The 22412-nt window shown below is 37.5% G+C and overlaps 1 protein-coding gene across 3 annotated transcripts; it reads left to right on the forward strand.

The window, feature by feature from the left end:
• Positions 1–1498: 1498 nt before the first annotated feature.
• HMGCR (3-hydroxy-3-methylglutaryl-CoA reductase) lies at positions 1499–20564 on the forward strand. Of its 3 annotated transcripts, none has more exons than XM_062600075.1 (20): positions 1499–1593; positions 5074–5269; positions 5687–5798; positions 6278–6365; positions 6462–6546; positions 7804–7909; positions 8259–8365; positions 8782–8898; positions 9629–9780; positions 10740–10984; positions 11124–11296; positions 11927–12121; positions 12816–12974; positions 13158–13315; positions 14404–14509; positions 15435–15605; positions 17658–17798; positions 17898–18056; positions 18339–18493; positions 18630–20564. In XM_062600075.1, exons 2-20 carry the CDS (start codon positions 5105–5107, stop codon positions 18682–18684), a joined length of 2649 nt encoding a protein of 882 aa, XP_062456059.1. In that variant the 5' UTR covers positions 1499–1593; positions 5074–5104; the 3' UTR covers positions 18685–20564. The 3 variants fall into 3 exon arrangements, with proteins under 3 accessions (XP_062456059.1, XP_062456057.1, XP_062456058.1); XM_062600073.1 differs by lacking the exon at positions 1499–1593 and adding an exon at positions 2310–2359; XM_062600074.1 differs by lacking the exon at positions 1499–1593 and adding an exon at positions 2310–2359 and having other exon boundaries at positions 11151–11296.
• The last annotated feature ends 1848 nt before the right edge of the window (positions 20565–22412 follow it).

A 22412-nucleotide genomic window follows, 5' to 3' on the forward strand; every position in this document is an offset into this window, starting at 1 on the left:
AGTAATGACTCCTGTTTGCAGGAAACCTGATGATAAAATTACCATTTTTACCACTTGACAAATCAGGCTCATCACAGAATATTCAAGAAAATTACTACTTGAGAAAAAGGATGGAAAACATAGCAAGATATTAAAGATCATATTAAATTAGTTACCAATTATATGTATTTGTAGCAAGTGTGTGAAAATTTCTATTTTGTTTTAACTTGGTCATATCCAAATGCAATTACAGCAATTGCTGTGCATATCATCAAATTACTGCAGAAAACTTGACTGGGAATATTTTACTCTTTTCAGGTGATAAAGAGATACTTGAGAAGATGAGTGCGGAGAAGGAAACTAGCAGAAAAAAACAGCAGCAAGTCATCAGGATTAGATATGTCACTTTGAAGATGTAAGAATGAAGAGTACACATTAAATGACTGAGCTGGCAAGAAAAAAAATTGTCAATGATAACATGTTCTTTGCTGGAGCTCTCTGGGAACTTACTTTAATCAGTTCATCTTTGGAGGATTACATTTACATTCTACAACATGGTGCCATGTGAAGGTACTTGAAATATTTCTAAATGAAATGGCCCATGTAAGAAGCAGTTTTGAAAAAGCTGGAGTATAAGTTATCTTCAGTGAAATCCTGGCAGATTTTATTTTGTTTGTATTTAAAACTTGTTTGCCTAGAACTTGCTCAGACCTGGTGACACAAACTGGCTACACAAAGTGGGAACAATTAATTGTAATTAAGAACAGTATATTGCATCTATTACATGGTGGGCAACACTCACAGAGACCAGAGAGCCCCCTGTACTTCACATGCCAAAAGTATCTGTGTGCATAGCTAAAAAAAAAAAAAAAAAAAAAAAAAAAAAAAAAAAAAGGTTGGCCAAAAGCCAGAAATGCAAGTATATTGTAGCTCTTTTGAACATCAAGAGACCCTACTCCTTTCTACAAGCTGCAAATCATAGTGGATGGCATTTTTAACGAGCCGGTACCAAGCGCACCCACCTGGTAACTGCAAGGCACAGGGTAGGTGGGTTTTTACATCACCCGTGTGCAAATGATGCCCTGGAACAATAAAAGCATAAAAACTGTTGCCATGCCGTGTCCCCCCTCGCTCCCTCCCTTTGGCTTGCCCAGAAGTACCCGGACGCTAAGCTGCCCGCACGAGGTGAGGCAGGGCCGGGCCGGTGCCCCGCTGAGCAGCGAGCGGGGGCTCCAGGTGCGTGGGGGCGCCCTGGCCGCAGCACACCTGGGCCGTCGCGGGGCTGTCTGCCCATCAGCATATGGAAATAAGTCGCACCCTGCTGCCCAATCAGAAAACACGGCGAGGGGAGCGCGGCCGCCTATTGGCGGGCAGCCCATGGCGAGATGGCGTGTTCCCCCCTCCTGATCAATCCTCGAGCTGTGCGGCGTTCGCCGGGCGGTTGCCCCGGCGACGCAGCGAGTGACGCGCCCTGGGCGGGGCGTGTTGGGTCCTCGCCATTGGCTGCGCGATCGGGCGATGGCGGCGGCTGGAGTGTCGCGCCCCGGGTGTCCTTGCCCGGGAAGGAGCGGCCGCGTCAGTCTGCGGCGCGGCGCGGCGGGAAGGAGGAGGAAGGTACCGCCTGTCAGCCGCGGCGCCGCGCGAGCGCCGGGGCGGGCTCCGGGCCGCTGCGGCGAGGCGCTGCGGCGGGGCGCTGCGCCGGGCCGGGCCGGGCCGGGGGGCCGGGGTCCGCGGCCGCGTTGAGGGCACCCGCCATTGCGACACGGGTCCTGGGTGGCGGCGGGCGGCTCTGAGCGGGGCGCGGCGCTTCCCGTTTCCGCGGAAACAGTGGGGGGAGGAGCGGGCCGTCACCGTCCTCTCCGCTGCCCCCGGCGCGGCGGCGGCGCCGGCCCCGCGCCCGCTTCGCCCGTCGCCCTCGGGGCGAGCGGGGCAGGTCGGAGCCGGTGTCCCGGGGCCTTTTCCGTGGCAGCCGCGGCAGCAGCAGCCTCCCTCCCCCCCCCCCCCCCCCCGCTGCGCTGCCCGCCGCGGGGCCGCCGCGCCGGGGGGTGCGTGGGGGCGGCTGCGGGCGGCGCGGCGCCGGCCCCGGCGCAGGGCTGCCCCCGCCCTTGCGTGGGGGTGGCGGTGCCGCTGGGGTGGAGCCGAGGGAGCGGGGAGGGGAGGGGAGGGGAGAGTCTCCTTCCCGGCGCGCAGCTCGGCGTGGCGGTTTGAGGTGTCCGTGCCGTGCGCCGGGTTTCTTTCGGGGGAGCTCCGGACAGGGTTTCGCCCGCTGATTTTTGCCCCTCGGTTCCTTTGTAATGCTGTGGCTATTGCTGAGTCAGGCAACACGGGATGGGAAAGCTGTGCTGGTGTTATAAATGGTATTGCAGAGAGCTGCTCTGAGGTGAGACCTGGCTGGCAGATCTTAGGTGTTTAAGCTGAATAGTTCTACAGCTAAGGGATAGATCAGTGGTGTAAACGATTACATACAACAGATCTAGTTTGCTTTTTATGCTTTGCTTTGCTTAATATTTTCCTGTCAATTTTTGATTGAACAAGGAAGGCAGGTAGGAAATGGATGAGATTTACGAGACGTGTCTTTGGAACTACCATTTTGGAATTTAACAAAACAATGTTAATGATAAACTTTAGCTTTATTTTTAAAGATACATTTTGCTAATTTCAAACTATAAGTCAGGTTAAGCTATAAGTCAGGAAAATATTAACAATTAGGAATGTGAGCCCATCGTATGTGTTTTGTTTTGTTTTAAACACTACTCAGTAGTGCCCTATGTATACAAGATCTGTGTATGAAGTCTTTCTTTAAGATTTTTTTATAATGTCAGCTATATGGCAAAATAAAATAAGGCTTGTTAAGCATGAAGGTTTAAAAGATGTTTTTAGGTTAGGAGTTGTTGCCAGTTATTGGAGCCCAGGATTAGCAGTGAGGCATCCTATATTTTTATATACTGATACTAGCAGTTAATTATAAAATGTTGGCTGATAATAGGCATTATAGGTGGTTACTTTCATAGTCAAATTAATGCATTTTCCCTCATGGATTTTTGTGAAGCTATTTTACTTATTAACACAGGTTTTCTGTTTGTGTTGCTTATAGATATATTTGAGGAAAGATGTTTGGAATCTTTCTGAATCTAATATCAGTTTGTTATCTACCAAAATAAAATTCTGATAGTTGAAATCCTAAGCATTGAATTATTAATTTTAGAGCTGGCAGGACTTTGCATAGTCATGTGGTAAATTCTGATTTTTCTGGAATAAACACATTAGTAATTTATATCCATAGGCTATCGCCAAGCCTTTTCTATCCTTTATTTTGTTTCAGAATCTTTGGCACCGAGACATTTCTCTGGTTGTGTTTTATTTTAGAATTAAAATATTCCCTGTGTGCTGCTGAAGAAAAGTCCATAGTACCACTGTGGAACAGAAATCTTGCAAGAGCATAAATTTACAAAGCAGTATATGTGTTATTGTACAGAGAAAAGCAAAGGGTAATGTTGACTTTAAAGGACTTTGGGGGAGGAGGGAAAAGGAAGAAATAAAGCTTTCTGCCAGGGAATGAAAGAATTTGTTCCTGGGAAAGCCAGTCCATGGTGTTTCCCCAAATGGTTTCAGTATTCCCATAAATCACAAAAATACTGCCACACCTTCATTGTGGAAGGATCAAGAAAAATATATTGGTGCTACTTATGACTGTATTATTAAGACTGGCAATGGTAGGAAAGCATTCTGTCACTGAAGGTGATTCTTCAGGAAACACTGCACAGATTCATTATTCCTCTGAGTTATTTTCTCCATTGAATGACAGTATCATTTGTTATGTCCAAGCAAAAGGAATAATACTGGAAAGACAGTTGTCTTAAAGGGAAACAACCTATTCACTAGGTTTTAAGATAACAAAAAGAGATTTTTATTCTCCTAGATGTGATAATGTGTAGAGGCTTCCAGCCCCTATGGGAGTCTAGTACTAGGTTTGTATGTAAATAACGAACATATAGTCTCTATAAAGTCAGGTTATTATTTAAATATCTTTAATTTTTGCTTTAAGGTATAGTTATATATCTAAAACTCATTGTAGAGCTTTAGAGGTTTTTGATTATGCAAGTATGCAATTGATTAGGCAATGAGAAAGAAACAAATCTCAGTACTAATATATTTAAGAGAATTTTATGGCACATTATTTCTATACTATAGAACATGATTAAACATCCTTGATGAGTTTAGAGTCTAAAAGTACAACACAGAGCAGATAAACCAGTGTGTAGTTCTTGTAACTGAACCATGTACAGAACATTCATGTTACCAGTTTCATGAGGAAAAGGTGTGAGAGCTTCTGCTGAGTGCTTATTGTCTATTAAAAGCATAGAGGGATGATGAAATGCATCAGTAACTTGGGAATTAGTTACAGGTGCCAAAGAACTGTAGGCCGAATGCTGTATGTGAGAAAGATTCATATTTTTGAGGTGAAGGAAGAACAACTGTCTTGAATGTGATTAACCTGAATGACTAAAGAATATTTAGCAGGAAGTAGAGGATACACAATAAGACAAAGATAACATTGATGTTACTGCCATTGAAGCGCATGGTGTGTTGGTAATTTATATAGATAAAGTTAATCATGATCTGAGTAGGAGGACTGAGTAAAGAAATAGGATTCAGTGAAAGCTTATATTGAGAGATGGTGCAAAACAGTAAGTTGGAGTAAAAATGGTATCAAAATTGTGTGGCAGTAGTGGATGCTAAGAGCTGCCAGCACTGCTGGAGAGGAGAGTTAACTTCTGTTTGGGACTTTGAGATACTAATAAAAAATCCTTTCTAAAGAAACAAGGGGGATGTAGGAATTATGGGAGAGGTGAAAACTTGTGGTTTGAGAAGGCAGGAGAGCAGATGATAATCTATTTCAGAAGATTAGAAATAAGTATGCTTATAAATGGAAAGTAAACAGATGAAGGTGTGATTCCTTACTCATCTGTTACTTAACTGTGTTTGTTTGCAACAAAACAGATTTTGAGCAGTGACTTGCATGAAATTCTAAAATTCTGTTCTTTATTCCCCAAATTCTTCTGCTTGCTTATACAAAACATTCTTCTATTGCAGGTTTTCTAGGTTTAGAAAAACAATCCTGAAAATGTTGTCCAGGCTGTTTCGAATGCATGGCCTTTTTGTAGCCTCTCATCCATGGGAAGTTATTGTTGGAACAGTGACTCTCACCATCTGTATGATGTCCATGAAGATGTTCACTGGAAATGATAAGATCTGTGGCTGGAATTATGAGTGCCCAAAACTTGAAGAAGTAAGAATTTAAATTCATGTTATAATACTTGTTTTTAATTGATGGATCCTGAAATGCCTCTTAAAATATAGGGCTTCTTATACAATAAGAACAGGCTGTTATGTATTAAAAACAAAACAGTTGCACAGAAATTCCTTTCTTTATTGCCTACTTTTCCCATGCTGGATAGTAAAGCTGTATGCAAATGGTAGTGAGCTACAGGAGGTTTTAATTAGAGTATTTGGTTGCTGGATATCTAGTGAACAGGAAGGATTTTGATATTAATATTGTTCGCAATATTTTATTTCTTAAAAAGGGAGGCTAACAGTGATGCTTATTTTCTTGCAGAATTTCATTTTTGTGCAGCTTCACAGTTTAAATCTTGTTACTGAAGTTCCTAATGTAAAAGCTAACTAAAGCCCTTTGTAATTTGAACAGGATGTTCTGAGCAGCGACATCATAATCCTGACAATCACCCGCTGTATAGCAATCCTTTACATATACTTCCAGTTTCAGAACCTGAGGCAACTTGGGTCAAAGTACATTTTAGGTAGCGTATCTGATTTTTCTATTTGCTTTACACATTTGAATTGTATTTTTAATAAATCTGGTAATGAATAAATGCTAGAATGTTAATACTAACATACAGGATTGGCTTATTTTATTTCTTTGGTAGACAGCCTGATAAATATTGGGGTTCTGCATAGACGACAGCAATTCTTTTTTATGAGAGATTACATAGGATTTTATAAAGACTGGAAATACAGTTCTTGAAATAACCATTTATTATGTGAAATGGTTTAAGCCAATTTTTATTCTTGCTGATAAGAAGTGAGAGATTTTTAGCTTTTATTTCTCAGAATATTAATTTGAATGCAGCATGATTTTAAATATCCATGTAAAAACAGTGTTCACATCAGTTTGTATCTCGGCCTTTTTGCATGTAATATGAAAGATGAGAATTACCGATTTATTTGCTTCAGAAGTGAGCTTAAAGGTATTATTTTTATGTATTTTTTTTTCCTTAAGGTATTGCTGGCCTTTTCACAATCTTCTCAAGTTTTGTCTTTAGTACAGTGGTAATTCACTTTTTGGATAAAGAATTGACAGGTTTAAAGTAAGTAATGGATGCTTATTCTGTATTTCTTGTTTGAAATGTTTTCCTATACAATAAACCTTGAATTTATTCTTAAAAATGTTCCTCTTATTTCAGTGAAGCTTTACCATTCTTCCTGCTTCTTATTGATCTTTCAAGAGCGAGTGCATTAGCCAAATTTGCACTTAGTTCCAACTCACAGGTCAGTGTTTTTGTTCTTTTTATTTTGTTTCATAATGCAGCTTTTGAATTTAAAATGTGAACATACCTCAGATGGAGAAACATACGAGTGACCGCTATAATAGTAATATATAAAAAGAATTAGCTTTAGTCTAGATATTCTGTATTATCTTTTAGCTAAATTAGTTGTATGTATGAATACTTATGGGACATCAGCTTCTGTGGAAGAACTGCAAGCATTGCTGTTTAAGGCAGCTAGAATTCCTTTACCAAAGTCTTCGTTAGAGCAGTTACAGAAATAGGAAAGCATATTTGTAGGGCTTAGATTTTGATTTACATACTGTTCCTAATGTTACAGTGCAGGTGCAGGGAAAAGCATATTTCTAGAGAAAAACTTAGTGGAACAATGACATGTGCGTATGTGTATATAGACACATTCATGCTCTGATGTAATTCACATAGTACAATATGAAGGATTAACAGTAAACTTAGCCTATGATACATAAGAATCATTATTTCCTAATATATGAAGTTCTAAAATAAAGTATCTTGAACTAAATTACTTTATACCTATAAATACTGTACAGGGTAATAGATTGTAATAAGTGCAACTATTATATATGTACATTTCTTCTTATGTACATTTCTGTCAGCTGAGTCTAGAGAGCAAGATAAAAATAAAGTTAGGATATGGATATGTGGTTCCCAAAACTTTTGAGATGCTGTGATGTAAGTGTCGATTTATGCTAAAAAAAAAAAAAAACTGTGCGTGCACACATGCACATACGTCTATATCTTAAAGTTTAGAGCTTAAAGCTTAATTAAAGTCTATGCCAATTGATTTTTGTAGGGGCTTAGACTACTCATCAGCCAAAAATAGTTTTTCATCATTAAATAATCTTGTGGTATAAATAAAGACTGTTGAGAAATTAATTATTGTGAAAGAATATATGCGTTAGTCATTTCAGTTCACCCAACTATTATATTTCAAAGTGTTTTATAGAGTCTTACCACTGTAGTGAGTTTACTAAACACAGTATCTGCACACCTTATGAAGAAGCAATCCATGTTATGTACTCTGAGGGCTGACTCCTTTTTTGCCATGTTAGAAAGAGACTTGAAAGGAATATCAGAAACAAATTTGAAACCAGTCTCCTTAACATAGTTTCATGTTTTTATTTCATAGTTTTCATCATAGAATCCACTTCTCCAAGAACCGAATGTTTGTGCATTTTTCTTTATGTCTTTATGCTAACATGCAGAAATCTCATTTTTTAAGGATGAAGTAAGAGAAAATATTTCACGTGGAATGGCAATTTTAGGCCCTACGTTTACACTGGATGCCCTTGTGGAATGCCTAGTTATTGGTGTAGGTACTATGTCAGGTGAGTGGTTAAAGTCTGAGGGTCTAAACCTTTCCAGGTAAAAAAGACCTTTGAAAGGCTTTGAGATATTCAGGGTTTCAAATGATAGATGTTATCTGTGGGAGTGGAGTGACTCAATCTGTTTAACTATCTATTTACTTTCCTAAATAGCTTATATTTTTAACTATGTATTAAAATAAGTAATGAAAACCAAGCATGTTTAGTCCTATTCATTTTGCAATAAATCTGCAGTGTCAATATAATGGTTTCTTAATTTCGCAACACTTGAAATACATAGAAAGCCTGTTGCATATTCAAATGTTTCTTTTTTTTTGATTTATTTTTATTTATCTATTTATTTTTAATGTAGGGGTACGACAACTTGAAATTATGTGCTGCTTTGGCTGTATGTCTGTTCTTGCCAACTACTTTGTCTTCATGACCTTCTTCCCAGCTTGCGTGTCCTTAGTATTAGAGGTAAGACCAACTTCAAAAGAGCATCCAGCTTAGTGTTCAAACCATGTACATTTCTTCATTAAGGTGTATGCCAGCATGTTTGTCTTTCTGTTGAAGCAGACAAGGAGACATGCACCAGAAAAGTTAAAGTGGCTCAATTGATGGACAATAATTTGTTACCCATTGTCAGTCTCAGTCAATAGTGTGGGTTTTGATCTAACTGAGAGTAAACAAATCATACTTCAAGCTAATAGCTCTCCAGGGCCTTTCACTATTTAAAGTTTACTGTAGGTTCACTGTCTTGTTGATAAAGTCTTAATTAAAAAAAAAAAAAAAAAGAAAAAAAAAAAAGAAAAAGAAAATGTTGAAGCTTGTTTATTGTTGTGTTTCTTAACATGTACTGAACAGGATCTATTTTTAAATTGCTGTCTTTGCAGCTTTCTCGAGAGAGTCGTGAAGGGCGTCCTATATGGCAGCTCAGTCATTTTGCTCGTGTTCTGGAAGAAGAAGAAAATAAACCGAACCCTGTAACACAGCGGGTCAAAATGATCATGGTTTGTGACTTTTTTCATCTATATTTATGTAATACGCACAGTGAATAAAGGTTTTGTTTCCTGTAGACTTGAATCCTGCATCCTAGTACTCTTGCCCATCTTGCTAATTCTAACATCCTCTCTAAAGTCTTCCTGCATATGCCATTTATGCTCACAATGCTGTCATGACCTCACATGCCCTAATTCTCTCCCGTTCTCCTGTACAGTACCCTCAGCTTTCTCCTTCTATTACTTGAGCAAGAAGAAGGGTGTGCTGGGGCTGGTTCAAAGCTACTAGTCCTATAAGCCAGAAAAGCTAAAGAAAATGTGATGAGCTAACATTGCAGTCTTCTCTTCACTCAGGACCATGATAGGGTGGGGTTCCTGTCTCCTGTGTGTTGCTGGTTTTCATGAAATTGGTGAAAGTTTAGTGTCTTGGAGATCTTTCTGTTTGGCTTATTTGTTTTGTCTGATAGTCTCCCTCTTGCCCAAATGACTTCTGGTTGTATTAGCCAAGTTTCAAATTGTGTGAAACACTTGCTTCTGTATGGAACCAGCAAAAGTTTATGTATGTAAATGAATATACAGCCTGAAAATGATGTTGACAAGAAGTGTGGAACATCTGTATTAGACTTCTGAGTTATGTAAAAAAATTTTAAAGTAAAGTGTTTAATCTCAGTACATTCGATGCCTAGTTACAGTTAAAAACTTAATGATTGTTTTCTATTTGTTTTTTTTTTTTTTAATACAGTCACTAGGTTTGGTTCTTGTTCATGCCCACAGTCGCTGGATAGCAGAACCAGCTGCTCAAAACGCTACTGTAGAAAACTCAGTGGGATTGGATGAGAACGCACCAAAGAGAATTGAACCTAATGTTTCATTATGGCAGTTCTATCTTTCTCGGTAGGTGCCTTCACAGAAGAGAAATGCATTTCATTGATTATGGTGTATTCTCCATTGCTGCCAGTGATGATCTTCAGGTACAATGCTGTTGCAAACCAGCAGCTCTGGCTGCTGTAGGATTCCTTAGAGCCTGAGATGACATATAATAAGAAGTATTTCAGTAGTATGCCATTCTTATGATCTTCTTAAAATAGTATGATCATGGTCAGGAACCAGCTGTTCTGGATGCATCATAATACTGTCTTTTCCTGATAGCATTGGCACATTTCAGACCAGACTGGAAAATAAGTTCTGTGACAGCACAGGAGTCAATTGGTGCAGAATTTCTGACCCTTCTCACACAAGTGCAAGAGATGGTCCAAGTCATTCTTTTTTCTTGTAGTTTTTTTTTTCCTGAAGATAAGAGTGCAACTAAAACATGCTATTGGCCCACAGCTCTACTGAAGTGGAAATTGTGATTCTACATTACTTCAGAAAACACAGCACTGTTTCTCTTAGCTTTTTTCCCCTTCCTACCAGCTTAACTTACATCTTGGTAGTTGTGATTGGCAGAGGGTAATAACTGACTTTCTGCTTCATAATTTGGAGATCGGTGTTAAATGAATTTGACCTAACTGTTCAATAGTGAATATTTTCCAGTAACTTCTCTCACTGGGATTGCTCGCGTGCTCTTTTTCTTTTTTTTTTTTTTTTTCCCCTAGGATTAAATAAAAGTTTAGGGATGACTGAAACTTATTACAGTGTTAATACAAAGAATGATTTCTGTATTCCAGTCTAGGACACCTGAATATTCTGATATTGTTATAAAACATCATTTGACTAGAATCTTAGTAACTGAAAAATTATGATCAAACTCTTACGCTTTCTAAAGCAAAAGGATGTTAGAATGTTGTTATAAACTATTAGATTACATATCCTGTGTATTTATTTCTTTTTTCCTCCTCCTCTTTTTCTTTAAGAATGACCAGTATGGATATTGAGCAAGTAATCACTCTTGGATTAGCCCTTCTTCTTGCTGTGAAATACATTTTCTTTGAACAAACAGAGACTGAATCCACGCTCTCGCTGAAGAATCCCATAACATCTCCGATGATGGTTCAGAAAAAGGTCCCCGAGAATTGTTGCAGGAAACAATCTGGAATTCTGCAAAACAATCAGAAATCTAACACAGCAGAAGAAACTTTAATTGCTAAAGATGGAAATGGTAATTTTGAGCATTGTAAAGTCTGAACTTACTCTCAAATATTTATATCAAATAGTGAATTCTGTGCAGCATGTTGTATTTAGAACCAAAACTTAAGATTTTTGTAAACTGAAGTTCATTTTGATTTGTTTTTATGCAGCTGAAGTCATAAAACCTCTATTAACAGAGTCTTCAACCAGGGCTACGTTTGTAGTTGGCAGTTGCAACCCTGTGGAAACTTCTGCAATCCTTAATAGAAAAGAGGAAGAACTTGAATTACCTAAAGAACCACGTTCTATTGAGGAATGTGTTCGTATACTTGGAAATGCAGAGGTATGGGAAAAATTTTTTTAACCTCCGCTGTAACTTCTAATTAAGAGCTCTTAAAAATCACTTTCTAGTGTTTAAATGATCCTATTGATTGTGGTGTCTTACTTCAGAGAGCTATAGAGCTTTTATAACTAGGTGAGTGTGTAAATATTATGGCATAGAACCCTAGACTAGTCTTCTCTTTCAATACAAAAACCTCTACGCCTTTTAGACATTTCTGCTTCAGTCAGTTTCTGCTTCTGTTACTTTTTTTACTACAGATAGAAAGTGTACATTTGTCTGTTTTTTCTCAAGTTATAAATAATATTTCATTATGAGTCTTCCACCTTTACTCCCAATATAAGAGAGGGGCAAAAAGGCAGCTTCTACCTTCATTCATGACATACCAAGTAATTCAAGCTTTACTGTAAATCATGCACATGAGTGGGTGTTTGAATGAAAGGCCTTTTGCCATGTTCTTGCCTGCTATGAAACCTCACACTGACAGTTAGCTCCTTTGGATATAATCTGATAATGCTCAAAGTAAAGTTGCTACCCTTTTTCATTTGGAAACATTCCACATTCCAAACTATTTTCACCAAGACAATGTCTGCTCTTTTTTTTTTTTTTTTCCCTCACCCTTTACATTTCCAGAAGGGAGCAAAATTCCTCACTGATGCTGAGGTTATCAGCTTAGTTAATGCTAAGCATATTCCTGCATACAAACTGGAAACCTTGATGGAAACTCAGGAGCGTGGTGTGTCCATTCGTCGACAGATGTTATCTAAGAAACTCCCCGAACCTTCATCTTTGCAGTATCTTCCTTATAGGAATTACAATTACTCTTTGGTGAGTAGAAGGCAGACGAGCAGAGTTCAATGTAAAACCATTTTCCAAATGTATGAGATATATACATCACTTCAAGCAGACAGATGAATGAGCAATAAGCTTGGTCAAAACTGCTGTTAAAATTGCAAATGCAAAGTACTATTGAGTATTGCTTTGGATTGCTTTTAAACAAAAATTTTGCAGCTTAACCAAAAGAACAATTTCCTACCAAGGTATGCAATTGCCTTATCTCATAGACGTGGGATTCTGCTAACACTAAGTCTTCCGTCAGTTGAGTGAAAGTTTTAGCTCAAGTTAAAATGGAAGCTTACTTAAAATTCATTTTACAGTATTAAGTTAAAATTGTTTTAATAGTATTTAAGACTTAATAAGATTCAACAGATCTGTCAAATAGATCTTTAACAGAAGTAGCTGTTGATAGGTCTAGCTATAAATAGCTGACGCAAATTAGAACAGTTTACTCATACTTGAAGTTTGATAATCGTACAGAATTTTGTATGATTTTTGTTATGAAGTATTGGATTTTATTGATGAGTTGGTCATAGTAGAAGGAACTTAAAGCTATAATGTGTTGAGGTGAAAGTTGCCTCATGGGTAGAGTTGTGGGTTTTTCGCTAAGACAGCTTTTTGTGTTCACATATATGTACCACGATAGCATACTATATAATCTTAACACCTTTTGTATTCTTGTAAGGTTATGGGAGCTTGCTGTGAAAACGTGATTGGATATATGCCTATTCCTGTAGGCGTAGCAGGGCCACTGTTCTTGGATAACAAAGAGTTTCAAGTTCCAATGGCAACAACAGAAGGATGTCTTGTGGCAAGCACAAATAGAGGTTGTAGAGCAATATGTGTAAGTAACTTCTAGAAAGAAGACTCCCTGTTAAATTGCTTGATCAGCTTAAACATTTTCTATAATATAAAACATTTTATATGCCTTTTTTAGGAGGTGGGGAGGATTTGAGGCATGTTTTTGGTTTCCTAAAATCTAAAATTCAGTTTTGGTAATCTTGCTTTATTTCTGTTTTGATTTTAGCTTGGTGGAGGAGCAAGCAGTCGTATTCTAGCAGATGGGATGACCCGAGGGCCTGTTGTAAGGCTCCCCACTGCTTGCCAGGCTGCGGAAGTGAAAGTTTGGCTTGAAAGCTCTGAAGGGTTTAAGATAATAAAAGAAGCTTTTGACAGCACAAGTAGGTTAGTATAATAGTTACTTGGACCTTATTTTCTGATGCAAGACTTCTGTGGACCCTAAAAGCTCCCAATTGTATTTCTACATACTGTACTTTAGGAAATTACATATTCACTTTGGCCGTCTCATGTAGCATGAATCTAAGAAAACATTTTTTTTTTTTATTATTGTTGCTGTGGTTATCTATCAAGGCTAGTAATAAATATTTTCTGATGATAAGCAGTAAATGACTGGATCATAGTAACAAGTTGGAATTGAGAGTATTCGATGTGTGTTTTATTTTGTCTAAGCATTTAAAATAAATATACCATTCACTTGGATCTTCAGATGCCAGAAGCAGTTTAAAGTTTGAAATCTAGGTTTTCAGATATTAATATGCAAGGCCTCAGAAACCATAAGATAAACTAATGCTAGATCTGAAAGGCTAAGAAACGTAAAACAGTATTAAAGTTATTTTAAGCACAAGACTTTCTTCCAAGACTTGTAATTACCTGCCTTATTTGTGAACTTTTAGAGAAAGATTGCCATATGAGTTATGTTTCTTACTAATCTTATGAGTGTCAGCCAAGGACATGCATGCCTTTCAACAACAGTCACTTGTGCTGCTGTTTAAAAGCAGTATTTTCCAACTTTTGTTTGCCTTTAATCTGCATGAATAAAGCTCTGACCTGTGGAGCTTGCGCTGTTACGGAATATAATTCCCCCTTTCTTTTTTCCTCTTTTTTTTTTTCTTTACCTGCTGTAGAAGATGCAAGAATTTTCCAAGTCCTCACTTTTTGTTGGTAGTAGGTAGTCAGATATTTGGTGGAATTTCACGGGGTAGAATTTGCATTAGCACTTCAGGATTCTACGTTTCATGAAGTTCAGGGCTAGAAAACATAAGGAATCAGCAAAACGTTTCACTGTTTTTTTTCAGGAGCAGTGAAACATAAGGTTTGAAAGTGTTTATCTTGAGAGAACTATGTGCATGATAGCTGAAAATTTATTTTCCCACACTGAGGGGAGAAGAATGCAGATAAGTGAGGTTCATGGAAACGTCTATAATAATTTGCTGTCCTTGAAAGTTGTAAGTAATCATTTCATTTTCTTGCAGGTTTGCTCGCCTACAAAAACTTCTCATCAGCTTGGCTGGTCGTAATCTTTATATCCGTTTTCAGTCTAAAACGGGGGATGCAATGGGAATGAATATGATTTCAAAAGTAAGGCCCAGTCTCTTTAAATCTTGTAAAAAACATACGTTTCATGAATAAATAAATAAATAGTGTCCCGCTCATCTGTGACTGCCTGGCATGTGAAGACAGAGATAGGACTTGCAGGCAAGCCACATTTGTTTCCAGTGCTATAAAATGAAAAAACTGTTTGCTTTACACAAACAGGATATGAACAGTAAAAGAAAGGGTTAAAGTCACTTTGTGTGGGAGCTTTTCTTGTGTGTTTCTTTTTTTAAAAGAGTATTCTTGATAATGTAGGACTGTCTGCTTGGTTCCTTTGGGCCAAAGACTTTATCCAGCAGTAATTAATCTGTTGCTGTGCTTACCAGTCCTTTTGAAGAAAGGATTAGGAATCTGATGAGTGGCAGCAAGAGCAGCCATGCAGAAGAAACTGGGCATGATTCATGGTTTGAGACAGAGGGGAAGCCTTGTACGGCTTAAGACTTTGATACTGACTGCCTGTCACATTTACTCAGAGTAACTACATAAAGGATCAGGCCATACACAGGCACTAAGTCTACTTGAAATTTGTCTGACTTCCTAATGTATAGAAGCTCCTTCCCACTTCATCCAAAATGAATCCTTTTCATGCCTGTAGTGTTTCACTTGGTTCAGGCTCTGTCTTATGGCCAATCACGTACAGTTTATTTAGAGAGTCCATACACACTAGGAAGGACCAAGGGCTTATTTATTACAATTTATTATTCCCATATTTGCAAATGGTTAGAAAACAATAGCAATGATACCACCATTTGCTCCTCTTTAAGATTCCGTCTGAAAACTCTGTACTTTTTCTCAGCTATAACTGATAGTTTAAAGGTTTAATTGAATCTTGCTGTTCTGCTGTCCTTGCTTAATGTTCTACAACCCTAATGAGATACTAGTTTTTAATGTTATCTGTTTCTTTTAACAGGGTACTGAAAAAGCATTGGCAAGGTTGAATGAAGAGTTTCCTGATGTTCAGGTTATAGCTATTAGTGGTAACTACTGTACAGACAAAAAGCCTGCTGCCATAAATTGGATAGAAGGAAGAGGCAAGTCTGTTGTCTGTGAGGCAGTGATTCCAGCCAAGGTTGTCAGAGAAGTGAGTGTTTGCTTTATTTAATTTGTTTAAAATGCATATATTTTACAAAATTGATAACAAACTTACTTTACTTCATAAATATGAAATGTATGTTCCATGTAGAGATGATTTCTACGCATATTTTCAGACTGTTGTTGTAGGATGAGTCATTTCTATTGAGCACATCATAACAGTAGATGTTTTTTACTGTCTTTTCTAAGATGCTGTGCTACATATTTTATGATGAATGTGATCCCTCACTTTTCCTTTGAAAACTATTCTATTGTTTGATCTTACACTTGGAGTTTTGTCTGACAGAACCTATTCATTCTGATTGTTTTATTTATTTCTTGTCTCTTGCACAATCCTGGCATTCTCTTTTAAAGTTCACTTGCCCTGTACTACAATGAGAACAGATAAGTCAGGTGCTTCACTTTAATTCCAAGACTACCTTACTTTCTATGATGACTAAATGCAACATTTATAACCATGCCGGTGCTAGTCACTGGCAAACTTGTCCTACATCATAAGTGCTATCTTAGAGCCAATCTTGCCAGCTCAAGTGAAAGAGAAATCTATGTGTAGGATCGGGTTGGCTGTGTGTGTGTGTCTTGCCTGTTAACCTTGTCTCCAGTATTGGCCAAGACACAATATCCGAGGAAGAGTTTAACATACAATACTTGCAACACACTTTCTGCCCCAGATTTTCTCAGTTGCTGTTTTTGCGTACAATCGATCTTTTTTTTTTGTGTGTGTGTGTGTGATACAAACTTTCAGCATTAATATCCTAAACAGAATTCCACAGCTCAGTTTCACCTTGTGAGAAGAACTTTTTGTTAATATTATTTGATGATGCCTTAATTAGTTATGGAAAGAAACAATTAACAAACTTTTTCTATACCTCTCAAGACTCTATAGCTCTCTAAAAGAGCCCCTTCTGCTTTCCTAGTTATCTCATTTTCAGACAGAAGTGAGCTAGTTTCTGTATCAGGCATGAATAACCAGATTGTCTTAGCATACCTTTGCACATGTTTGTCACCTGTGGATCTTTTTTGGTTGTAGCGTATCCTTTCCAAATTCTGGAGACAGTTGGATGTAGTATTCAAAGTGTTTGTAGCTTGGATTTATACACTGGCATAATTATGTTTTCTGGATTTTCTTTTCTATTAATTTTCTAATTGTTTGCCTTTTTGACTACTACTTCAGTGGAAGTGTCAGAGCAATATCTATTATAACCCCAAGATTTCATGCCAGAGTAATAATGGCGAGGCCATCATAGTTTCAGTAACTTTAGGCTTTTTTTTTTTCCCTGACCATGTACATGCATATCTGTATTGAACTCTCTAAATTACTTCGTATCTTTATCAGTATCAGATTCTTGTGCAGATGTTTATCATCTGATTTCATTCTTACTGTACTGGAATTTCTTAGGTTTTTTTTTTTTTTTTTTTCTTATGGCAGTATCATGTTTGTTCCCTTTGATCATTTTAATACTAAATTCAGTGTAAACCTCTTACCTGAAACTTTCAAAATCCAGTCAGTATGGTATATTTATATCACTTAATTTGCTATTATTATGCAATAGAATGTTTATTTTCAAGTGTCTTTTTTTTTTTTTTTTTTTTACAACTCTTTGGTTTAGTTTTGTAGTATTTAGAGCAAAATTGAGGAGATTTACTGCCTGGAGCAACTTGTGAGAAAAGATGCTATCATGTCAAGGTGAATTATTGGGGTTTTCTTTTGTGTTATGTGTCAGATTTACATACACTTTTTGTATGTTTCATACTGAAGATAAATGAGTATTTGAAAAGGTGAGAGAAGGTAATTAATTTAATTTTCCTTAGAGTTCTGTACCTCTAAGGAAAACCAAATGCTCAGCACTGACTTTTCTGTTTTTATTTGATAGGTACTGTCTGTATCTGAAAGGGTTTCTTTTGAACAAAAATAAAGTAGATACAGAACAGAGTCAAACTCTATGTGGAAGTATACTATGGAGGCCTTATTAACATGAAATAAGAGTATTGTAACTGATGCCTAAGGAAATGTGTAATAAAAGTGTATTGCTTTGCCTAGGTATTGAAGACTACTACAGAAGATATAGTTGAAGTTAATATAAACAAAAACTTGGTGGGTTCTGCTATGGCTGGTAGCATAGGTGGCTACAATGCACATGCAGCAAACATTGTTACAGCCATCTACATTGCTTGTGGTCAGGTAAGTTGTTCTGTAGGAAGTCAGCCTTTCTTACTTCAGTTAATTCTGTATTGGACACTTTTTGAGTGTTTTGGGTTTTTTTGCTTTCTTTAATTAAAGGATGCTGCACAGAATGTGGGCAGTTCTAATTGCATCACTCTGATGGAGCGAACTGGTTCTGCCAATGAAGACCTGTATATCAGCTGTACAATGCCCTCTATAGAAATAGGAACTGTAGGTGGAGGCACCAACTTGCTCCCACAGCAGGCCTGTCTGCAGGTACAAAGCAGAAAGTTTAAAGCCACTTACCTTCTTAAATCATAGCTTGTTTTCATGTTGTATATATTGTGCCTGAATGATGTTGTCAGGAAGGGTCCTCTAGAAATTCCATGAGATGCAAATTCTAGAATTTCCTAATTATCTTCATGCATCTAATTTTTAAAGCTTAGTATTTTTACTATTAAAGAGATTTAAAGCTAATTAATTGGATATAATTTGAAAACTTAAATTTAGCCTAAATATAAATGTTTTATAGGATAACATTTTATTTTTTCTCTCCAGATGTTAGGGGTTCAAGGTGCAAGCCAAGATAATCCTGGTGAAAATGCCCGTCAGCTTGCTAAAATTGTATGTGCTACTGTGATGGCAGGGGAATTATCACTAATGGCAGCTCTTGCAGCTGGGCATCTAGTCAAAAGCCACATGATCCACAACAGGCAAGTGCAAACTTTCTCTGCTGTTTCCCCCTTCTTCCATCCATACTAGAAGACTCAATAATAATTATATTAACAATTGTTAATAGTAATGTGTCACCTAATATGGTCATCTTATTTATTTATTTATTTATTTTAGGTCAAAAATGAATCTGCAAGACCTTCAGGGAACCTGCACAAAGAAAGCAGCTTGAATAGTAAAATAGCTTTGAAACAAAGAATTGTTTTAGAAACTGACAAGGTGCACAAGAAGAATTAATGTAATCTGAGAAGTTTAGAATGAAAATCACCTTCAGCTCAATTACTTCTGTGGAAGATAAACTGAAAGATCAATGGACTTGCAATCAGTGAAACAACTTATGCCTTTGACCTTCCTTAGGACTTCTCAAGAAGTCCTCTCAGTGGTCTTGAATATGGCTTTAGAATTCTTACTCTTACTCATGGTTTTCTGAAGGGTCAGTCCTATGTTTTTACAGGTTGAGAGTATTTTGACTAGTAAACTCCTAGTTACTACCAAGACGAAAAGAGATAAAATGTACTCTGTATGTTTAAAAAAAAAAATTGTCTAAACTTGGCTAGAATACACTGGTCCTTGCCATCTCTATTTTCTGGTTAGCAAGGTATATTTTTAAAGTGATGGCAAGCCTAATCACTTTCTATGAACTCCCAGTTTTAATTTTGTTCACAGTTTAAACTTAAGGTTTAGGCTATGAGATGATTTTATGAGTCATATTAGTTTTATAGAAGCATCAGTCTATTTATAGTACTTCATTTGCTGCTTTTTCAGCTAAGCAGCACTCAATGTTTTAACTCCACAATTTAGGTTATTCTTTTAAGGAAAATTTGTGATGTATGGAGTGTATTAAATGTAATCCTTTACTGAAGCAGGAAAAAACAGTGTCTTCAACTGTTTTGTTGTTTTGGTCAGGTAGAGAAAAAGATTCTGAAACCAGTAACTCCAAAAAAGGACTGCGTGTCAGACAGTAATACTTTAAGTAAATGCAGTTTGTTAAACTCCTTTTGATGGGAGTGGATTCAGACAACAGGAGTCAAGGACAGATGTTTACACTTCTTTTAAAAGAAATCTCTTGAAGTGCAGTGTTTGCATACTATTTTTTTTTTTTTTTTTTTTTAGTATTTCTCACTTACTCCTACGGAGTAAGTGTGTATCCACTACTTAAACTGAGATAAAATAAAGCCAGAAAATCACACTGCTCTTTAATACTATTTTTTCTATGTGTTAATTCCTTTTTAAACTTTTTTTTGAAGGGGGGAGTATTTATTTTAAGAAAAACTCTTGCATTGTCCTTTTTTATTTTTTTAATGAGAAATATTTACTAAGGGAATCCAGTGAAATGACAAGTTAATGCAACAGTTTTGTATTAAAATACTGTATTTGGACCAGTGAAGCAGCCTCAGGTGTTCTTAATGTAATACAGGAAACCTGTTTTTTTCTGGTTTGATTTGCCATTGGGAAGCTTGCTAAATGCTATCTAGCTAATCACAGAATCTGTTAATATGCTTGGGGAATTTTATTGGTATTTTTTTGGCGGGGAGGCGGCTCTTTAAATTTTCTTTTCAGTTAGAAAGAAAATTACCAGTGGATTGGCCTAGCTGGGTTTCTTACAGGAATGCAGTGGCATTTCTAAAGGGGTGACTAGCAAAGGTGCTCTTCTAATGTGCAAATTTGGTACAAATCATGATGGGTTGTTTTGTATTCCATCAACACATTAATATTATTGTAATGATCTCATAAAACTAATGTACAAGCACGAAGACATACTACATGCTAAATGCTATGATAGCATGTAAATATCATGAATGTTCATCTTCCTGCAGGTATTGTTAATAGTTACCATTTTATTTAAGGAAAGTTGGAACTACTATGTTTCTATGTTCATTCAGTGATCTTATTTAAAGTAACACTGTACTGGCAATAAATGGTGGTTCAGTGTTCATTTTGGTGAATTTAACTGACATTCTGTCTTGCAGAATTAACATTTTGTATTACTACTAAATTGTGTACATTTTGGTACAGACTACTTTTTCAGTTTCAGTAAAACAATGGAAAACATACTGGCTTAATTGTGATATTTTAAGTTTAATTCATGACTTAGTGAGGTAAGAGAGTTACGGGAAATGAAACTAGACAGAAAGTCAGTGCAGCAGGGATATGATAGTTGTTTGCAGAAACCTGTATACATTTAGTCTCCTTAAAGTGGAATTACTCAGTTTGCCCAAATAGGAGAATTAATTCACTTCAGCATTAGTGATGTCTTTTGTTGAAGCCCATTTGGGTGTTTCTCCTATCTTGCAGATAACTGATTAATTATACCTTTGGCAGGCTTATGTGCCCACCAAAAGATGTTCAGGGGTGCTTTTTATCTGCTAGTTGGCATCTGAATTTCTGCACTGCATTCACCAGAAAAATGTAATTCTATCAAAATACATAGCATTGTTTAAGTATAATTCTTGCAAGAGTAAAGAACCTGTCAGTACCACACGAACTGTCTGATACTGGAACGTTCCAGTAAGAACTCCATAGTCCATGTTAGCAGATAATGGATTAAGCATTTAGTCAATATGCCACTAAAAATCTTGGAAACTATTAAAAGGTTAGAGCTCCAGTCCTGGATCTTCAACAGTGTGCTACAGCCATGTAGTTAAGTCCAACTTAACTAGGAACTTTTCCTTTGGAAAACTAAAGCAGCTGGCTGGAATCAAGTTCCTAGAGCTGCAGCAATCTACCTGATATACTATTACAATTAACATGTTTTTTCAAATGTTCTGAAGCCCTAGAAAAAATTAAAACTAGTAAATCTGTATTTGATTATAACTAATTTGCTCCCCTTTTGCCTAGCTTTACCTCCTTTCTTCTGTGTGTTACAGTTCCTTTTCTGCTGTAATGAAAGTTTCAGATTTGTGAGACTTTGAAGCTCTGCAGCAGCTGCAGTTGTACTGATTTTTGTCCACCTTAATTTTCCTCAGCCAGCATAGTAAGTTACCTTTTAAGTATATCTTACCTAGTCTTACTGACAGGACTAGTGGCTTCTGCTCAAACAGGTAAGTGATGCAAATCCCATTCATGTCTAAGACAGCAGAAGTTTGTAGGGAATGCTTCCTTGGTTACTGAATGCGTAAGCCTCAGCAGGGAGCCCTAGCACACACATTGCACATCAGTTCCCAGAGAAGAACATGACTAAACCAGCCAAGTTCAAGTCTAAGTCTGTCTGTGCACTGCATGTTGTTATACACAGCATAATTTTCATTCTTGGTACTACAATTAGCATTGCATATCTGCACTTTCCACATAATGTGGATACAACCCTGAAAAAAGCTTGAGCAGATGGTTCATCTACCACATGGAAACACTAGGGCCTCCAGCCCCAGCTTTCATTGATCTTCCCCAATTACAGAATCTAGTAACGCTCCTACTAGGACTCTTAGTCTTTTTTTTTCTTTGGGGGGAGGGGGTGAAGAATCTACATCTTGGCAACAGTTATCTGCTGAGGTCCACAACAGCCAAATAAAGACCACTCCCTCTTCCAGAAAAGAAAGGTGTAGGTTAGTCCATCTTCATCAGGAAGAGCACAGAGATGAAATAACTGTGCCATAAAATTACACTGCTGACGAGCCTGACCTAGAACCACCAGCAGAAAGACTAGACCAGGGCAAGTCTATCAATCAAGCTCATCATTGCAAGACTAGTTGCATAAAGCTGTAGCTTTCAGCTCTCCAGCAGCTACCCCAACACAGTTTACCAAATTGCTTCCCATTTACCCTGTAAAAATTATTGGGCTCTACAAACAAATGGAAAGCAATCCCAAGGGGTATGCCTTAGCCTGCACAGTCTTTAATCCACTTTCTCAGAAAACAGGCCTTCAGGTGCACCTGGCTGCTGTGTAAAGGTTCACTGAAAACC

Source organism: Rhea pennata, chromosome Z (genome assembly GCF_028389875.1).
Source record: "Rhea pennata isolate bPtePen1 chromosome Z, bPtePen1.pri, whole genome shotgun sequence".
Lineage (NCBI taxonomy): Eukaryota > Metazoa > Chordata > Aves > Rheiformes > Rheidae > Rhea > Rhea pennata.

Coding starts and splice junctions, on each gene's coding strand:
- HMGCR (XM_062600073.1), top strand. CDS start 2,334: ATGGTATTGCAGAGAGCTGCTCTGAG. Junction 6,547..7,803: donor CACTTAGTTCCAACTCACAG/GTCAGTGTTTTT, acceptor TCATTTTTTAAG/GATGAAGTAAGAGAAAATAT. Junction 12,122..12,815: donor GGAATTACAATTACTCTTTG/GTGAGTAGAAGG, acceptor TATTCTTGTAAG/GTTATGGGAGCTTGCTGTGA.